We start from the raw sequence: 21,837 nt of genomic DNA on the forward strand, positions 1-21,837 counted from the left end.
TTTTACACCTTATAAGTTTATATGCTATCATGAGTCCCCCTATTGTGTAAATGATTTTTCATACAAAATTTGACAGCTCGTGCGTAAACTAGATAAATTTATACGTTTACACACTTTATAAGGCATTTATACGGTTACATGAGTCCCGCTATTATAAATATATTTATATTCTTTGCTACTAGCCCGATTGAAGCGCGATAGATTTTTCAACCGTTCGCATCTTCTGCTATTTGATTTGTCGTCGCCTCTTTTTGCAGGCATAGCTTACCGCAGTATTAGCAATACTCAGAGCCTCTTAATTATCTGGGACGTCGCGTAGCATTTCACTTTTGCGCCACCATCAAATAAAGTTAATCCAGTGGATACGGCATTTTGAAGATTTTTTATGGTTTCTTTGCAAAGGGTTAAAGAAATCGGAAATAGAAAACTATAACCAGATCACTCTGTGCCTAATTAACGTACATTGGGACTGCATATTAAATCAAGAAGAAGAGTTTTAATGAAACAAAATTTTTGAAGGTAAACAAAAGTCGTTCTTCTTACTTCAGCCATATGAAAAAAAGCTACTGCCAAAAATTGGTCGAAAAATTGCATTTAATTAATTAAGGCAAATGCGTTAACACTGCATTTACACGATACATTATGTCAATAGCAAAATTATTTGTAAAAGTTTTTGGTGAAGATATTTTCGAACAAATTAATTCCACTAACAAAGAGCAGCCAGAGGAAGAGGATGATGAGGCCACATGCTCTGCTTTACAAGCTCCACCAAAGCCGGCAAAATTGGAAGAAATGAATTTACCTGAGTAAGTAGCATATGCAGACTTACAAGTAAGATTCTAGGCTAGATATTAGCCGAATTTCTTTTAGCATATGCAGACTTACAAGTAAGATTCAAGGCCAGATATTTGCCGAATTTCATTTATGATTCCGGCTGTGAAAATGAGATTTGTTTTTATATTGCTTGAATATATCTGTTTGCAGCCAAATGGTCATTGTGCGGAACTGGTTAGATGAGCGTCTGAATGTCATTGAATCCAATAGCATACATGCTGTTAAGACACAGCGCACCGATATGGTCAACAGACTCGGTCCAGAACAAACAATATGTGATATTGATTTTACATCAACAGTAAGGATATCAGCCGATAGGCTTTCTCTGCGCTCACAGGGTAGTTTTAATACAATTAAAGCAAATGTTTGCGTTTATGGTGGGCGTTGGATGTATGAGGTAAGCACATTAAAGTTATGTGAAGAAACGGGATGTTAGTGAATCGGGGAGAGGGAGGGGAGATAGGGTAAAGCTTGCAATGTGAATCCGAAACTTCTTAAATGCTATATTGTTGCGGGTGGAGGGGTTGAGGTTAAACCTGTAGTTTAATGACTTTGAGTTTGCGTTTTGTGTTGCCAATTATATTAATGCTCCAACATATATAGAGTCACCGGCAAGTTAATTGTTCCTGCAATTCGTTAGCGGCATTATACATTTTTAAACCCAGCTGTGCTAAGATGATGACGATTAAAACAAAATCGTCTCATTACGAGCAGGCATAGTAATTATAAGACCTTTTTTCCCGCAGCTGTTTAGGAGCTGAGAGTAAACCCGCGGTAAAGCATGCCTTTTGTAAAAGGGGACTAAAATTTAAATTTGTAGCTAAAATTTTGCGCCACATTTCAATTTGCTTGCTTTTGTTGAGTTTTTGCAAGTAAGTTTTGGGTAAAGCAAACCAACATTCTATTAGCAAAAAATAAATTTTAACATTATTCGAATATTTTAAAAGTTAAGACCATTCAACCATCATTTTTTTCATCTAATGCAGCCGTTTTACGTTTTTTTAGTGAGTTTGAAAATTATTAAATAGTTCAATATTCTAAGCTAGTATTACAAAGTCAACTAATGGCACAACCACACCTCCCACTAAATAAAAAAAATTTTTTTTTCAGCGAGGTCAAGGAACGTTTTTTGACACCTTGACATTTTTGGTATTGATGAGGAATATATAAATGAGTGCCTTTTAACACTCAAATAAAATAGGTCGCGATCAAAAAAATAATTTTCGAAAGTTATCGAAAAAAACAAAAGCCGAAGGTCGGCGTAGTCGAATGCCGGCTAAGACGCGCTGTTGTTGTTGTTGTTGTTGTAGCGATAAGGTTCCTCCTCGAAGGCTTTGGGGAGTGTTATCGATGTGATGGTCCTTTGCCGGATACAGATCCGGTACGCTCCGGTACCACATCTCCATTAAGGTGCTAGCCCGACCATCTCGGAAACGATTTATGTGGCCACATTAAACCTTCAGGTCATCCCCTCCCTCCCCAACCCCAAGTTCCATGAGGAGCTTAGGGTCGCCAGAGCCTCGTCTGTTAGTGAAACAGGATTCCCCACGGATAGGTGAGGTTGACAATTGGGTTTGGAGAAGCTATATATTGCGCTGGCAACCTGAAGGGTTGCGCTACACAGCCCCTTGAATCTGGTATTTTAGTCGCCTCTTACGACAGGCATACCTACCGCGGGTATATTCTGACCCCCTAACCCGCGCTCGCAAGTTTTAATAGAAAAAAGGACAGATATATAGATAGATGTTGTGAGGTTAAGCACTGCGACCTATTGGTCTATTGTGCCCTCATTCTCTTTAAAACACCTCATCCAAGCCGATTTCTCTGAGAAAATCCAGAATGGTTCCCGGCTTCAGACAGTGTATGTGACTATTTTTTAATTTCGATGATCCTAGGATCCTAAGTCTTCGTCTCACGACTGACTGCATCACATTCCTTCAGGATGTGTTCTGCAGACTCATCTTCGACATCACAGAATCGAAAGAGGTTCTAGACGATATGTCCAATTTATGCATATGGCTCTTTAGCCTACAGTGACCTGTGAGTATACCTGTTAAAATCCTAAAGCTACTTTTTGGGAGGTTAATCATAGGCTTATATCGCTTTGTACCCTCCTATTAGTGCCTTTGCCTGCCGAAGTCTTGACTTTCTCGCCAGTGTTGTTTCCTGACGCACGCCTCCTTTTGTCTAAACTCCTCCCTTATTGTATGTGCCCTATTGGCACCATAGGCTCGGGCCCTATTGGCTTTCCGGCCGCTGCCAACCTGGCAAGCTCTTCCGTTCGCTCGTTACCATCTACTCCTCTGTGTCCAGGTACCCATGCTAGACGGATGGTGTTATTAACTCCTAGACTGTTTAACCTCTCTACGCACTCAAGGACTGTTGATGATTTAATTCAACTGAAGATACAAGGATAAACACAGTGGAATTAGTTAATTAAATTAGTTATAAAGGGAAATCTTTATTAAATAAAGAAAGCTTTGAAAAACAATTATATTATCACTCAATTCCGAACATAGTGCTAATTGTGGAAAAACTGGATAAGTGAAGTTGTTCTTACCTGCGGTGGCAGAACTGCTGGATTGCTCTTGAACGGTCGTAAGAAAAGTGAAGGAACAAAACGGGCAGTTCCACAGCCTCCGAAAATCAACTTTCCTTGTTATCTGGAGGGGTTAGAACTGTCACCGCTATTAAATATGTGTTGTCGCGTTTACCACTGTAGTGGTGTCAATACTTGTGTAAGCCTTCATATTTAGACTGGTGGCCTAAACACCACAACCTCGAAAATGTTGCTATTTCGATAAATTCCGATGATTTATGCGGTCAATTCTTTTCAAAGTTGTGCTTTTCTAGAGTTTTTTTTTATTTGCGTTGTATATTATCTAAAAAGTTATCTAATTCTTCTTCTAATTCATCATTTCGAAAAATGTTCAAAACTACAAATTTTTTATTTTTTTAAATTTATTATTTCATGAGAAATGAGATAGGATATATTTTTTTGAAGTGGTTTTTTCTTAAATATTTTATGGTTATTATCTGGAATTTAACCTTAATCGATTTCTAATTGATAACTTAACTTCGGTCGCTGTGGTGTGGTGGTAGCGTGCTCCGTCTATTACACCGAAGATTTTGGGTTCACGCCCCGAGTGTATTTCTGCCATGAAAAGCTTCTCTGTGAAAACGCATGCCTTGCAGATGCCATTCGGATTCGGCTAATTAGTAGGCAAAATTAAAAAAGAGCACGACGCAAATTGGAATAGAAGGTCGACCTAAAACCTGTCAGAGGTTATCATTATGCTTTTTTGAATCAAATATTCTTTATATATATTTTTTTTTAATTAAGAACTTATCTTCGTAAATTTTTCAATAGTCCAATTTGTACAGAGTTATGCCTCCTTTAAGTTTCATCAAATATTTCCTGATGAATATTACATTTGAAGAAATTTTAAAAACTGACGTACCTATAAAATATTGTAACGAATTTTGAAAGGTTCCGCATATTTGAAACCTGCTAACGTTCGAATCGCTAAACTGTTGAATAAATCACTCCAATATTCAGTATTGCAAACTGCTCTTTATTTAGATTACTTTGGGAGTAGTACTTCATATTAATACTTCACAACCAATAGCGTGTTTAAATCACAACTGATTCGTTATTACTCAGCTTGCGTTGCTTTTATACTCTCGATTTCCTCGTTAACCCATTTCGCCTAAAGTCTAGTAATTTCCCGAACAGTTGCTTGGTTAGTTACCAGCTATATAAGTACATGTATATTTGTAGTTTGTAGCCATATGCGTGTGCATGTGTGAGTAACTACTTCGCCTGATGACTACATCTGTGTGTATGAGATAGCTCTTCGTCGCCTTCTACATAAGTGTTGCTAGCTTTAATGTGTACACGCACATAAGAGTGGCTGGTTCATGTTTTTGTTGTTGCGTAATTATTTACTAACAGCTTAGTGATGCTAATATTCGTCACAATATATTTAATAAATTTAATAATTTTATACGTTCGGCTTTTCACTGATAACTGTTAGGTACTGCTTCATACTAAAGGCGTAATGCAAATAGGATGGTGCTCTAACAAATGCACATTTAATGAAAACAGCGGTGTTGGTGATACGAAATGGAGCTATGGTTATGATGGCAGTAAACAGCAAATATGGCATATCTCTACTTCAAAGTATGTGATACTTGTAACTATGTAACAATTGCTAATAATTTCATTTTCTTTTTTGGAACAACACTCCCATGTTTTATTTTAGATACGGTGACAAATGGCAGATTGGTGATATAATTACCGTTATAATTGATGTTGACAATGAAAGCATAGAATACTTTCGTAATGGCATTTCAATGGGTGTTGCTTTCGACAAACTAGAACGTGGTCCTAGTATTTCATTCTTTCCCGCAGTTTCGCTTGGCTATAATCAGGGTTTACAAATCAACTTTGGAAACATGCCATTCAAATATCCTGTCGATAGATTTATGCCTCTACAAGCGAAGCCTATTGTGCGCTTACAGAAGGCCGATCTACTACTTGGCTATTTAGTGAATTTATCAACAGTATTAGCTCATAATGCAAAGTGTAAGAAAAAAGAAAATTTGGAAGGCAAAATATCAACAAAGAAAACCGTTTATGTTGTATTTGCTACTTTGTTAACTGAAAAATTAGCACAAGTGCTATTCGATCCATACGTTATTGAGGATAAGTTGTTGCCACACATTATTAATTTATGCACTATGGCTAAGTAAGTAGAAAGTTGTTCCGCTGTATGCGTTTTCTTTATGTATAAATATATATTTTAATTTATTTCCATGTCCATAAAGTGAAATTGAAAAGGATACAGCAATACAGCCTGGTTCATCTGAGAGTACGTTAGGTGCACTATTTTCTATTCTATGGAATTTTTTGGAAAATGAAGAGGTGAAATTTGTAATGCGTAAACTAATGAACATCTTGCTATCAATATATACGCATACGCATACCGGTTTGGATTACCAAAAACAAAATCGTGCCATATCTACACTCACTTGCATGTGTACGCATACGCAAACTCGGAAAACATATCTGGAATATAAGTTTTTCAAAAAACATTGGTAAATGCATTGAATATAATAAGCAATAAGTAATGTTTTATGCTATTATTGGGTATGAAATGACTCGCATTCAGGATGAAAGGCTGCCATACACTATCTTTGTAAAGGTAGCGCTATCGCTGCGAAACGTTGGCGCTTAATGCGGGTTATAATTCACATTCGATATGTCAGGCCTTACTGCTGAGTTGACATCACTTATCTTTCACACTCAATTATCTTGAAATTGTTGCTAAATGTATTTAGTACTAAATACAAATTTTGTATACTTTTTAGCTTAGCTCTGTTAATGTATATAAGACCACCAGAATATAAGTATATGCAGCAACTGGTGCCGGATTCAATTGCTTGGACTGAGGGTTTGTTTAATGAGCTCAATATAATTATACTACTCTCACTTGTGTCATATTTTTTGTTTGTATAACTTGTTCTTCTAGGCATTGGTGGTCCAAAACAAAAATACCTCACCCAAATTGATAAAATTACTAAAGCCACCGAAAGCATTTACAATGCACAGAAAAACTTTTTGATTTTATTAATCAACAACACAGATGGTGATGAATTGGTGCCATCAAGTCGAAAAATATTCGTATCAAAATTACGTCGTTACGTTATGGATCTTAGTATGGAGCAGCGAGTAAAGAAACAAAAGTTTATGCAGTTTTGCATGTGAAATTCATTTGCAATTTAATTTTTTATTCTACAGCCTTTCCATTCATTTTTTCTTATGCAATCCAGCATAATGCATCCTATTGAATCAACAGTTGCGCTTTCATTTATTTGTATACTCATAGATACAACGCGCACATTATTCGAGCGTGAAATGTCTAGTGCACAAGATGAGATAAAATTAGACTATTTTTTTGATGGCACATTCGAATACCAACATTTCGATCGTGTAGGTGGTGTATTGTCGCATTTAAGAAAGGTACATCGAAACGATATAACAACGCGTTTAGGTACTGAACGTGCGCGCGTATTGCTGGATGATGACCGTACAATGATGCGTGTCGGAGAGTTGGGTGAGTTTTGTATAAATTCCAGTTTAAATAATATTTTAAATTATAATATTTCCAGTTGATCCAGGCCTATTTTTAACAAGCACTAATCTTAATAATATTGCAATTGTAGGCACACAGGGGTGAGTATTTATGCATAATTTTTGTATGGCGCACACAGAGCTTGTTAATATTTGGGCTGTGAACTGCATCCGGATTTTCGAACTATCCGGATAAACCGGATATTCGAATAACCTGATAGCTAAGCAAAAAATCCGGATATCAGCTGTTCAGATACTGGAATATAAAAGTTGAGTATCTGCATATGAATCGAACGAAGTAAAAATCGAAAAATTATTCACCAAATATGTTTGTAGATTATTAAATGAACGTCAAAAATAAAAAAGCTACAATTTTACAAACATCAACATTTTTTTTATTTCGTGTTTTTTTTGTTATTAACGTTAAATAAACATATGTACATCAATTTGTTGCTTTCACTGGATATCCAAAAATACGGTTATTAACCGGATCTTCATAAATCCGGATATCCGAATAGTTTCGCAAACGAATATTAACCGGATATCCATACCGTCCGGATTTTATCCGTCTCAACGGATATCCGTATGGATATCCGGATATTCGAATATGCGGATAGTCCCAGCCCTAGTTAATATTTATAGTTCCCTTTTTCAGACAAAATGCAACATTTACGCATTTTTTTAATCCACGTCTAAATCCTATGCCTGATGCAACACCTGGTAATAGTAATACAGAGAGTTCCTTATCTGAGTTATTTGATATTTGTATACTTTATTACTATTCTATTGGACACAAGTATATTGTTAAGGTGCATTACAATACATTTTTTGTTTTCATAAACAAATATTTATTATATTATGTCACTTATTTTTATATGTATATAGATTTCTTCAGTACGCGATGAAATCGCCGCCTTAAATGACATATTACGGGAAACAAAATACTACCGAGAAGATGTGGAACGCAAGTTGAAAATGTTGGAAGATCACGCGAGCGTTTGTATGAACGACAATCATTGTAATATTGTTTCCGATTTAAAACAGAAATTTAGTCAAAGAGAAAATGTGTTTGCTGTGAGTTAATTACAATGAAAATATGAAAACATGTGTATGAATAAAATATTTCTGTATTAATTTACAGAAACGTTCCATTGAGCTGGCGCGTAAACAGGCATGGTATCGTGCGATTGCGCTTGGTAAACAACGCCGTTTAACTATTGTATGGTTGTTGGAGAAGACGCTGCGTACATTGAATGTAAAGTATTGTGTAGAAGATAAGAAATATGTTTTAGTAATGATACGAAATCGCCAAACTCTGCCACGATGACTTCGAACATTTTTTAAAACAGCAATTATTTTCGAAATTAATTGCTTTACCTGATTTCATTTTTATCAAAAAAAAGAAATGTATCTTTGAACATTTTTTAAGCTCGAAATATTTGCCTGTCATTTTGATTAAGTTTATTTTAAAAGACATATGTATTTAACTGCACCTGCTGGCTCCGAATAAGTATAGATTCCAAGAATAATATGTATGTTCGAAATTTTTCTATATTCGAACAGTTTTATATTTTTGTTTTATATTGAGATGGGGATTTTGTTATGTTCCTGCAGGATCTCATGCGGCTATAACTTCAGAAAACTTTCTATTTCAAATATTTTACCAAATTAATGGGGGTATTTAAAAAAAAATTCAAACTAAAAATTTAAACATTACCAAGCGCATGACAGTAAGTACAACTTGAGGCAACTTAAAAAAAAAAAATTCAATTCGACAAACTTTCGAAACTAAGTTCCTTGTTCTAGCAAAAAAAAAAAAATCATTAAATGCTAAACTTCTTTGGCGATGACGATTTTATATCATTATAATTACAACTTATGAGTTTTTTGTTAAACTAAACAGATTTTGGTGACGATATTCATTATTTGTTCTTTTCAAGGCAATCTCACAACTAGGTCCACTGTTCTCATTTGTACCTGAAGTATATATTAATATACTACCAATTTTATTGGACACCGTCATGGATTTCAGTCATCACGATCTAATTACGCAGTTTGAAATAACTGGTAATATGCACATAAATTACATTTAGAGCAATCCAATGAGCCGTCCAGCTCTGCATCGCGATCAAATCTCATTGGAACGATCCGGATCAGTAGAGAGTTGGCAGCACACAACTAATGTGTACTCATAACGAGGTGTCTGTTGTTTTCAAACTTTTTCTCGAATCGCTCCATTAAATTTTAATTAAAAAGTTAAAACAGTATTATAAGTTCTTTAAATCATGCCACAAATTCCATATATGTATAGCCAGCTGAGCAGAGCTCACAGAATATATTAGTTTTGTTCGTACGGCACCCCGTAACGGCATAAACTAATCGAGATAGATATAGACTTCTATATATATCAAAATGATCTAGGCGAAAAAGAAATTCATTTAGCCATGTCCATCCGTCTGTCCGTAAACACCATAACTTGAGTAAATTTTGAGCTATCTTAATGAAATTTGGTATGTAAGTTCCTGGGCACTCATCTCAGATTGCTATTTAAAATGAACGAAGTCGGACTATAACCTCGCCCCCTTTTTCGATATCGCAAATTTCGAAAAATCGAAAAAGTATGATAAATCATTACCAAAGACGGATAAAGCGATGAAACTTGGTCGGTGGGTTTATTTTATGACGCAGAATAGAAAATTAGTAAAATTTTGGACAATGGGCGTGGCACCGCCCAATTTTAAAAGAAGGTAATGTAAAAGTTTTGCAAGCTCTAATTTGGCAGTCGTTGAAGATATCATGTGTTCTAAATAAAAATTAGCAAAATTGGATGACGAACACGCCCACTTTTATAAAAAAAATGTTAAAAGTAAAATTTTAACTAGAACAATAAGCCATATCTTAGCGAAAAATAGTATTGTGACAATGATATTTCACTGAAATAAATAAAATAATAAATAAATATAAGGCGCGATAACCTCCGAAGAGATTTTAGGCCGAGCTTCTCTTACAATTTGCGTCGTGCTCCTTTTAATTTTTCCTAAAAATTGGCGTAACGGAACCCACTTGTTTTATGCCGTCTCCGAATGCCATCTGCAAGGCAGATGAGTTTTCACTGAGAGTTTTTCATGGCAGAAATATACTCGGAGTGTTTGCGAAACACTGCCGAGGGGCGACTCCGCTTAGAAAAATTTTCTTCTAATTGAAAAACCTTGTTTCTAAAATTTGTATGTTGCTTTGCCCGGGGCGAGAACCCAGGCCCCTCGGTGTGGTAGGCGGAGCACTCTACCATCACACCACGGCTGCCACCAGAGGAAATTGGGAGACATTTTTTTTAAATGGGCGGTGCCACGTGTTATATAGAAAAGTAATTTATCTGAAACTGACTGTACAATTAAAGCTCACGCTGAGTATATAATATTCGGTTACACCCGAACTTAGACACCCTTACTTCTTTTCATATAAAATTTTGTGCAATTTGGCACTTAAAAAAGCTAGAATACTAATGCTTGGCAAAAGGGTCAACAGTTAAAACACATTCAAAAATGTCGGGAGGGGTACCAAAAGATGCGCTTTGAACTAAATAACAATCGTCCCAATGCTGATATTACGACGTTTACTTCTGTCCGTGACTTTGTGAAAAAAACCAATTCCAATTTGTTAAATATCGGATGCCCTGGTGCATATGTCTGTAAGGGCTACCAAGTAAGGAGGGTAAGCTGTGACAAATTTTCCATAGAAAATCAAATAAATAGAGCCACTATGTAGATCCGAAATTTATTACCATAGATATCTGCATCACAATATTGTTGTTGTATTTGCATATTAAATTTTTATCGGTATCTGGATAAGGCTTCATTGGAACGCAACTATTAAGAACTTATCATCGTTTTCTGATGGCGGCATGATTCTAACTTGAAATGAAAGATCTAGCATCAGTAGTGATGTTCGAGAATTTTGAGAGTTCACTATCAAAATCTCTCAAAATATTTCTCCGCCGTCTGCCGAAAATGCAGTTGCAAAACGTTACGCAATTTACATATATAATCATATTTATATCTCGCTTCTAGATGCTGAATGTGCTGTCAATACATCTGCAGAATTTCTTGGTATCCATTCAGCTGATCCACGTATAATTTTAGCTTCATGTAAAGATTCGTTGCTACAAGCGCTGGGCACATTAACATGCCATAAGGCAGGTGTACGTGCCTTGGAACGTTCCACAAAGAAAAGGTGAGTACGTGTGCTTCTTTGTGATAGATTCAATTGAATGTAATTTCTAAAAAAAATTATTTTCCCTTTTACAGTCAAAATGCGCTCGTGAAATCTCTCTTGCGCCCTTACGAAAATCGTGCTTGGGGTCAAAGTAATTGGCTATTGTTACGATTTTGGCTAGGTGATGGCTATGCGTATCGTGACTCACGCCAGCCGAGCATATGGCAAGGTGGCAATCATCCTGTGCAAATAGGTCTATGTCGAAGTCGTGCTAAAAATGAAACACACACTGGCCTATTGCATCATATTGCACCTGCAAATCCATCAAAACATTTTCAAAAACTGATTGGACAAAAGTTATCAGAAGATGAACCATTCGCTACAGCTTTTCTAAATTCAGTTTTGAGCCAATTGAATTGGGCCTTTTCTGAGTTCATATTACTCTTACAAGAGGTAGTGAATAAGAGTCTAAACAATTATGTTGGTATATTTATACTCAGTTGAGCAGAGCTCACAGAGTATATTAACTTTGATTGGATAACGGTTGGTTGTACAGGTATAAAGGAATCGAGATAGATATAGACTTCCATATATCAAAATCATCAGTATCGAAAAAAAAAATCGATTTAGCCATGTCCGTCCGTCCGTCCGTCCGTCTGTCCGTTAACACGATAACTTGAGTAAATTTTGAGGTATCTTGATGAAATTTGGTATGTAGGTTCCTGGGCACTCATCTCAGATCGCTATTTAAAATGAACGATATCGGACAATAACCACGCCCACTTTTTCGATATCGAAAATTTCGAAAAATCGAAAAAGTGCGATAATTCATTACCAAATACGGATTAAGCGATGAAACTTGGTAGGTGAGTTGAACTTGTGACGCAGAATAGAAAAATGTTAAAATGTTGGACAATGGGCGTGGCACCGCCCACTTTTAAAAGAAGGTAATTTAGAAGTTTTGCAAGCTGTTATTTGGCAGTCGTTGAAGATATCATGATGAAATTTGGCAGGAACGTTACTCTTATTACTATATGTCTGCTTACTAAAAATTAGTAAAATCGGAGAACGACCACGCCCACTTTTAAAAATTTTTTTTTTTAAATTCAAATTTTAAAAGAAAAGTTAATACCTTTACAGTATATAAGTAAATTATGCCAACATTCAACTCCAGTAATGATATGGTGCAACAAAATACAAAAATAAAAGAAAATTTCAAAATGGGCGTGGCTCCGCCCCTTTTCATTTAATTTGTCTAGGATGCTTTTAATGCCATAAGTCGAACAAAAATTTACCAATCCTTGTGAAATTTGGTAGAGGCTTAGATTCTAGGACGGTAACTGTTTTCTGTGAAAAAGGGCGAAATCGGTTGAAGCCGCGCCCAGTTTTTATACACAGTCGACCGTCTGTCCTTCCGCTCGGCCTTTAACACGATAACTTGAGCAAAAATCGATATATCTTTACTAAACTCAGTTCACGTACTTATCTGAACCCACTTCGTATTGGTGTAAAAAATGGCCGAAATCCGACTATGACCACGCCCAATTTTTCGATATCGAAAATTACGAAAAATGAAAAAAATGCCATAATTATATACCAAATACGAAAAAAGGGATGAAACATGGTAATTGGATTGGTTTATTGACGCAAAATATAACTTTAGAAAAAAACTTAGTAAAATGGGTGTGACACCTACCATATTAAGTAGAAGAAAATGAAAAAGTTTTGCAGGGCGAAATCAAAAGCCCTTGGAATCTTGGAAGGAATACTGTTCGTGGTATTACATATATAAATAAATTAGCGGTACCCGACAGATGAAGTTGTGGATCACCCTGGTCCACATTTTGGTCGATATCGCGAAAACGCCTTCACATATACAACTAAGGGCCACTCCCTTTTAAACCCTCATTAATACCTTTAATTTGATACCCATATCGTACAAACACATTCTAGAGTCACCCTTGGTCCACCTTTATGGCGATATCTCGAAACGGCGTCCACCTATGGAAATAAGGATCACTCCCTTTTAAAATACTCATTAACACCTTTCATTTGATACCCATATCGTACAAACAAATTCTAGAGTCAACCCTGATCCACCTTTATGGCGATATCCCTAAATGGCGTCCACCTATAGAACTATGGCCCACTCCCTCTTAAAATACTCCTTAATACCTTTCATTTGATACACATGTCATACAAACACATTCCAGGGTTACCCTCGCTTCATTTTCCTACATGGTTATTTTCCCTTATGTTGCCACCATAGCTCTCAACTGAGTATGTAATGTTCGGTTACACTCGAACTTAACCTTCCTTACTTGTTCTCTCTATTTCTCTTTCTTTGACAGATACAAAATACTGCACATCGGCAGGAGAATGCTGTTTTTGAACCAAAACAACTGAAAATTTGTTCAATGTGTTTTGAATTGACTGTTTCTTTGATGCGCTGCCTAGAAATGATTATTACAGTAGCACCGGAAATATTCCAAGAACCTACACGCGCCAATAGCGATCTGATATTAAATCGCGTATGCCAACTGATAAGTCAAGTGCTGTCACGTGTCACAGTACCACCAGGTTGCTTTCAATTCATTGTGGATATGTGCTCTTCTGATCTAAATTCAGTAGCACATTTTCCTATAATAACAGCAGCATTGGGTATTTTACTGGCTTTGTTGCGTTCTGAAGTTGATACAGATCGTAATCCACAAAAAGTAAGTAGTTTTGTGTTTAAAAAATTATATTTCTTTGAGGGCGTTCTTTTAATGTTTTCTGTATTTATTTACAGGTAACGCGTATTACACGTGCACTACTAACTGATCCAAGTTTTCAATTTGCCAATTTAGAGTTTGCCTTGGGTGAGATTAGAACACCAATATTGCAACAAGCCGAGATACCGCGTGGTAATTTTGATCCACAAACTCGTGCGCATATAGATCCGCTAACCAATGATGTACGTGTGCCAGTGCCATCAACATCATCGAAAAGAATACGTGCTGATCCACCCATTATCAAATTTTCTCTGTCTGATTGTAAGTAAAATTACAAAAATAACATTGTGCAATAGCAATTTCGGAAGTGGAATATTTACAATTTAAAATTTATGTTGGGCGCGGGAGAGTCAGCTAGTAAATAACATAATAATATTTTTGATATCTTACTACTTTACTATTAGGGACATTTTCTTTCTATTTTTAAGCAGTTTCTTTATTTTTAGAATTTTTTAGAAACGTTCTTTTCGAAGTTATTTACGTGTGATAAACCCTTCAAAAAACGCGAGTACTCTATAAATAATGTAAGGAATACTCCTTTGGGAGTATAGGACTGCTCCAAATCTAATCTGTATTCATAAAAAAAATGTGCTCCAATTAACATTGCGATGTCCTAGGAGAGGAGTAGGTGATCCCACTCTCGCTTTGTTTGTGAGTATTCCATAGAGTACATACGTGAGAGTACTTTCCAAAGTACTTTCACTGTAGTACTCCATGGAGCACCCACAGAGGATCATATGCCAAAGTACTAAAGGAAGAGGAATTGTGTCGGAAAGAATTATCGAAGTGAATTTAATTTAAAATGAAAGTAAATGAAGAGGGGCAATATAACTTTTATATTTTATACTACGAATATTCTTATGTTATTTAGCATTTGCGTGAATAAAGAAACTAATATTTCTCTATACATACTATAGTATGTATACATAAAACCAGTGCGCTGTTGCATTTTATCAGAGTAGCGAAAGTAAAATTTTATTATTAGTTATTTGCATGCAATATTTTACTTTTGGCAACTCTGTTCGATCGTCATCATGTCGTGATCACTGTCGTTAAAAAACGAGCAATGATCGGCTCATGGTGGTCCGCAAACGCATTGCAAAGGAGTATTGTTAGAGTACTCCAACATGAAGAAAATGGAACACGTAATCCAACAATTTTTGCAGGGAAGTGCAACAAAATATTTGTACAAAAATATACAACAATGTATGAATTCATGGAGCGTAAACTGCCTTCAGGACCCTTAAAATTTAAGTTTGGAATAGTTTTGAATGTTTTTTAGAATTAGTTTAAGACTCTCAGATTGACTTTGGGTCCGATTTCAATAGCCTTTCTGGATTAGTTTCGACTCTCTTTCTGAGCATTTTCGTGTCCATTTCCTGACTCTGGGGAATAACTCTATTCAGGACTATGACGGGATTACTTCAAAATGTTTTCGAGCCTATTTCAATTTCGGAACCATTTCGAGGGGTTCCAAAAACATAACACTAAAGCTGTTCACTAAAATTTATACTAATTTCAAAAAAGTACCTTGTTCCAAAAGTAAAATCGATTACAGAAAATTATATCCTTTTAAAAAATTAACTGGTTGCATGAATTAATGTTATCGGTTTCAAAAATGTAATTAGTTTCAAAAATGTATCCACTTTCAAAAACGCAGTCCGCCCGGTTCCAGAAAAGTAATTGTTACCAAAAAAATAAACTTGTTCCAATAAAGTAGCAAAATATCCGAAAAGTAACTATTTTAAACAACTAAAAAAATAACCGTCTACCAATAATACTTTGAAAAAAGTAACCATTTTCAAAAAACTAATCGGTTCCAAAAGAAGTCATCATCTCTAGTTCTGAACAAAATTTAGTTTAAGTGGTCACCAGATGTTTAAAATTCTTCAGAGAAAATGGTCCAAACATATTTTTACATATATATACTTGGAAAGGTTCATGTTACATACATAAGGACTTTTTAAGTTATTCCAGGAAGCCCTTTCACACATATTTAAATTTTTTTTGGCAAAAACCTGTAAAAAAGATATTGGCTCAAAAATTAATAAATATTAGTTGAAGTCGCCGTGGTGTGCTGGTGGCGTGCTCCGTCCACCACACCAAAGATCCTGCGTTCTCGCCCCGAGCAAAGCAAAATCAGAATTTTGGCAACACGTTTTCTTTTCAATTAGAAGGAAATTTTTCTAAGCGGGGTCGCCCCTGTTGTTGTTGTTGTTGTAGCGATAAGGTTGCTCCCCGAAGGCTTTGGGGAGTGTTATCGATGTGATGGTCCTTTGCCGGATGCAGATCCGGTACGCTCCGGTACCACAGCACCAATAAGGTGCTAGCCCGACCATCTCGGGAACGATTTATGTGGCCACATTAAACCTTCATGCCATCCCCTCCCTCCCCACCCCCAAGATCCATGAGGAGCTTGGGGTCGCCAGAGCCTCGTCTGTTAGTGAAACAGGATTCGCCGCGGATAGGTGAGGTTGACAATTGGATTTGGAGAAGCTATATATTGCGCTGGCAACCTGAAGGGTTGCGCTACACACCCCTTGAATCTGGTATTTTAGTCGCCTCTTACGACAGGCATACCTACCGCGGGTATATTCTGACCCACTTACCCGCTGGGGTAACGGGGGGGTCGCCCCTCGGCAGTGTTTGTTAAGCACTCCGAGTGTATTCTGCCATGAAAAGCTCTCACTGAAAACTCGTCTGCCTTGCAGATGCCGTTCGGAGTTGTCATAAAAAATAAGTAGGTCCCGTCGCGCCAATTTGTAGGAAAAATTAAAAAAGGAGCACGACGCAAATTGGAAGAGAAGCTCGGCCTAAAATCTCTTCGGAGGTTATCGCGCCTTACATTTATTTTTTTATAGTTGAAAAAAAAAAAACTAAAAAACTACGCTTTTATAGCTAACCGGACGAAAAATTAAAATATTATTTATAATCACAAAGGTTTTATGTTACATTAGTAGAAGAGGAATAATTTAAAATAAATAATTTACTCAGAATAATAAAATTTAAGTTATTAACAGAATAATCATATTTAGAGTAAAAAGCGTAGAATTAATTTTACTATATTTTCATAATAGTTGCAAATAAAATAATTGTAATTATTAATATAATAATAATCATTATATAATATAATTAATAACTTAAATTATTTTATAGGTAATTTTATTTTGAGTAAATTATTTATGGTAAATTATTCTACCTTCTACTCATGTAACATAAAATCTTTGTGATTGAAAAGCGTAGTTTTTTTTAAGTTTTTCGTACTATTATATATTTTATATTTTTTAGTTCGACGTATTTTGTTTGTAGATTTCTATGTTTTCGAGTACGTTCAGATTGATTTTTGCGCCTAAAGAAAATTTGGAATAAAAAACTCCGCGGCGCTAATATATAATATATATAATATAGGAAATTCTTATTTGACTCTAATGGGAAAGCAAGTAAAAGAGCTATTGCAAATTTACGGAAAGTTGAGCCTGTTTGCTTTTGTGTTCGTCTCATTTCAGTAAAAATATGTTTATGGTCTTTTTCCCGAAATGGTCACATGTTCAAACGGAAATTTCGTAAATGGTCCCTACATCGACTTTGAAGGGTCCTAAAGTCAATATGGCCGACTTATGGTTCATAAGATCAACTTTTCTTATGGCCACTAAATTATTGCATTGTCATCAGTCCTTCTTGATACATGTGCAAAGTTTCTTTTAAGCCCCTTAGATCAGAACTGGTCATAAGGTCAATTGACTTCATGTACTTTGAGCTCATGTCACCCCGCTATCAAATTATAGCGTTGTCATCGGTCCCTGATATGTGTGCAAAGTTTCAAATTAATCAAACTTTTGGAATTTGGTGGAAATTATGCTCAAATATTCCGTTACATACATACATACATATGTACATGGGCAAATCTCAAAAACTTTTACTTTTTTGGATACTCGGGTTTTACACACGGGAAAATAACTTAAGGCAAGAAAAAAGTACAAGGACATTAAGTTTGACCTTTTGAGTATCCGATCTGTTGATTTTAAAAATTAAGAAAGTTGATAGTAAGTGTTTGCAGAACTTCGAAACGTAAAAAATGTCGATTTTTACACTTTTTCAAGCGATACATTTGATTTTTTTTTTTTTAATTTTCTCGATACAATTTTGAGGCATCGCTGAAACACTATGAAGTTTAAACTAAATGTTTTTGAGACGTAGATTCTAGAAGTATAAGCAAAATTAATGTGCCCCTCCAATACTTAAAACTATCATCAATCAAAGTAGCGATACTTTTTTTTGTCATTTTCAATATTGACAGTTTTTTGTTTATAGCTTTTTGAGGCAACTGATAATTGAAATTTGGATTATGGGCGATAATAGTCTATCAGGGACTAAAAATACCTAGCGCTTCAAATTCGATGGGCACCTTTCATTTTTGAAGGTAGAGGCAGAAAAATGGAAGCACTTGGTTGCGTAAATTTTTTTCAGGAGCATGTTGTTTGTGGGCACAGCTACAATTTTACTTTTATCACTTCATACCCGTTTGTTAATTTTTTCTCTACACCACACTGGTATACCTCATCTTGGAATATTCACGCAAGGAAAGTTATTGATGTTTTTACATGGGGCAAATATACGAAATTTTCGACAAAAATTGGCAATCGTCAAAAAGTGTACAAAAATTTTTTTTTTATTTAAACCAGGTTTTATTTAAAAGTAAATGAAAAGAAACACAAATTTGGTACAAAAAATTAAAAAAAAAAAAAAAAAAACAAAACAAAACAAAAAAAAAATCAATTAACTTTGCTCTGTGTACAATATTAATGTTTTAATGAAGTTCTCTGCTTACATTACTTTTTTCATGCAATAGCCTTAATATGAGGGAATATCGATATGACAACTACAGTAAGTTAAATGTCTTTAAAATACCTTTTGTTTGATATACATACATCCATACATATTGCAGGTAAACAAAATATTTGACGGTTATCCGGTTTCATATTTTTGCCGATATCTCTAAACCCAGGTTTCGGGTATCAACAAAATTTCACCTAAATATACCCCACATAGATATGTACATCCTGACAAAATTTCAAAACTAGCCGATTGTGTTGAAATTTTATCAGGATGTACATATCTATGTATTTAAGAAGTATTTAAATAAGTAAAAAAATTTAAGGTTTTCCGGGTTTATATTTTTATCAATATCTTAAAAACCGTATCTGGGGTATTAAAACTTTTTTACCTAAAAATACTTCGCTTACATATCTATATGCTTTTAAAGTTTCAAAAGAATCGGTAGAAAGGTGTTAAAATAAATGTGTTGCAAATTTTGCAGTAAAAAATATTTGGCGGTTATTCGGTTTTATATTTTTACCGATATCTACAAAACCGGGTTTTGTGTATCAAAAAAAAGTTTACATAACTAACAGTTGCATATATCTCTATATTTTGTTAAAATTTCGATATGATCGGTACAGAAGTGCTGAAATAAATTTATATTTAACATTGTGGACCTCAATTTATATTATGTGACCCGGTCTATGAAAAGGTGGCTTATGACTCAAAAAAGAAATTGCGAGAAACAGCTGTTAAAGATAAACAATGCATTTCTTCAATTTCTTAGTAGTTTTTCTTTTGCTTTATGAACAGTCATGCCCAAAAGGCAAAACACAAGCCAGTTTCTGACCGATATTTTGGCTCCATTGCCATCGAAAAAAATGCTATCAAAAAAATCTGAGGATGCTTCACCTGCCACCAAAGTGGCATCGAAGGAACCAAAGGTTTCATCGTCTTTCATTTTTGCTCTTCTTTATCTACATTTTTAGTACACTTCTAAGCATGTAAAGGGCGTCTTAAAAACTATCGAAACCAGAAAAAAGTGGAAACATTTTTTTTGAGTCATAAGCCACCTTTTCATAGACCGGGTCACATATTTTGCTCGATCTTTTGACTATATCTTTTTAAAGCATTATGTAAGACGAGTAAAGGCGATGCACTATAGCTCCAATTTACCCCTAAATGTTCCTGACAAAAAGATATTTGCGTGCTACCATGTTTAAAAAAAATTTTTTTTTCTCCAAAAAAACCAAACTTTGGCAGGTTTCCCCACATAATAAAATAAATAAATGTAAGGCGCGATAACCTCCGAAGGGATCAAAGGACGAGCTTCTCTTCCAATTTGCGTCGTGCTCCTCTTGCTTTTCCCTACAAATTGGTCGGACGCGACCTACATGTTTTATGCCGACTCCGAACGGCATCTGCAAGGCAGATGAGTTTTCACTGAGAGCTTTTCATGGCAGAAATATACCCGGAGCGCTAGAAAAATTTTCTTCTAATTGAAAAACCTTATTTCTAAAATTTTGATGTTGCTTTGCCCGGGGTGTGAACCCAGGGCATACGGTATGCTAGGCGGAGCACGCTACCATCACACCACGGTGGCCGCCTTTCCCCACATACATTTAATATTTCATTTTCATCTTTTAGATCCCACACATGTAACAACTGCAGAAATCGATGAAGTACGACGCCTCATTGAAATGTTGCGCTTAAAACAATCGCTACTATCTGATATAACATTACCGTCGGAAGATTCGTTATGTCCGATTTGTTGCGCCAAACCAATTACAGTAATCTTTACGCCATGTAAACATCAATCGTGTAGTAATTGTATAATGCAGCATTTAATGAATTCAAAAGTTTGTTTTTATTGTAAAACACTTATCAAAACAATTGAAACCAACGAAGGCACAGTAATTTATAACAACGACGAATATACAGCAGCACCTACATTTTATGAGATATAGTCGTTATGTACATATACTGCCAGTATTGAAATGGAGCATTTATTTGGTATTAAAACAACTCTAACCCACCTCTCTAGTCATTCTAGTCAAATCCTTGGGACTACGACTAACCTATTTTACTTTACAACAATTAAACTGCCTACAATGATATTAATACTTTAAAATTATCAATTACACAAACTTAAAAATTTTTATAAAATGTTAAGAAAAACGCATTTGTTTAGCTTTAATTGTTAATTGTGATACGCTTTATTGTTCAAAGAAAAATATACCGACCACACATTTACACCAGCAGCACAATTAAATACATATGTAAATAAGCACGCGCATACCTATATTTATTAAAGAGATTTTCAACTATATTTTATTGCACTTTCATAAACACGTTCCAAATCATTTATTTATAGAATTTTCAAATATATTTTGTACTTTATAGCTATTGATGAAACTAAAATACCCAAATTCAAAATTTTAATAAAAAGAAAAATAGATAATTATAACAACAAATATGAAATAAAGCCTTCATAATTATCAATTTCATATTAGATTAGATAAACAGAAAATGTTGTTGAAAAACGTACTTCTGTTTGTTGCTTGTAAGAAACCAATTTTCTTTATATAAAAAAAATAATTATTTATATACGCAATATTAAAATGCAAAATTTGTAATATTTAAGCCTTAAAAAAATTTACTGCATAAAAATGAAAAAGAATAAAAATATACTTTTACATAAAAAACAAATTACATTTGGTATGTATAAATAAAAAATAAAAAAAATCGCGATAACTTCCGAAGAGATTTTAGGCCGAGCTTCTCTTCCAATTTGCGTCGTGCTCCTCTTGATTTTCCCTACAAATTGGCCGGACGGGACCTACCTGTTTTATGCCGACTCCGAACGGCATCTGTGAGCGGCATATGAGTTTTCACTGAGAGCTTTTCATAGCAGAAATACACTCGGTGTGCTTGCCAAACACTGCCGAGTGGCTACTCCGCTTAGAAAAATTTTTTTCTAATTGAAAAACTTTATTTCTAAAATTTTGATGTTGCTTTGCCCGGGATGTGAACCAGAAAACAGCAAAAATTGAAGACAACAAC

The 21,837-nt window shown here is 35.1% G+C and overlaps 1 protein-coding gene across 1 annotated transcript; it reads left to right on the plus strand.

Annotated features, from left to right (window-relative positions):
* Positions 1–429: 429 nt before the first annotated feature.
* On the plus strand, positions 430–21,435 carry Kpc1 (Kip1 ubiquitination-promoting complex subunit 1). The gene is made up of 18 exons (XM_067780283.1): positions 430–806; positions 985–1,231; positions 4,872–5,017; positions 5,100–5,585; positions 5,665–5,934; positions 6,208–6,290; positions 6,369–6,568; positions 6,638–6,953; positions 7,009–7,072; positions 7,626–7,779; positions 7,856–8,044; positions 8,112–8,225; positions 8,911–9,037; positions 11,038–11,200; positions 11,275–11,635; positions 13,534–13,899; positions 13,974–14,217; positions 20,422–21,435. The coding sequence occupies exons 1-18, from the start codon at positions 643–645 to the stop codon at positions 20,739–20,741; spliced, it is 4,014 nt and encodes a 1,337-aa protein (XP_067636384.1). The 5' UTR covers positions 430–642; the 3' UTR covers positions 20,742–21,435.
* Positions 21,436–21,837: the final 402 nt, after the last annotated feature.

The sequence above is a fragment of the Eurosta solidaginis genome, chromosome 1 (assembly GCF_040869045.1).
Source record: "Eurosta solidaginis isolate ZX-2024a chromosome 1, ASM4086904v1, whole genome shotgun sequence".
Lineage (NCBI taxonomy): Eukaryota > Metazoa > Arthropoda > Insecta > Diptera > Tephritidae > Eurosta > Eurosta solidaginis.

Bases quoted from the DNA above. Each gene is read 5' to 3' on its own strand.
- Kpc1 (XM_067780283.1), top strand. From the start codon at position 643: ATGTCAATAGCAAAATTATTTGTAAAAGTTTTTGGTGAAGATATTTTC. The intron at 5,935-6,207 runs GTAAATGCATTG...TATACTTTTTAG, and splicing joins AAGTTTTTCAAAAAACATTG to CTTAGCTCTGTTAATGTATA. The intron at 6,291-6,368 runs GTTTGTTTAATG...TTGTTCTTCTAG, and splicing joins TTCAATTGCTTGGACTGAGG to GCATTGGTGGTCCAAAACAA.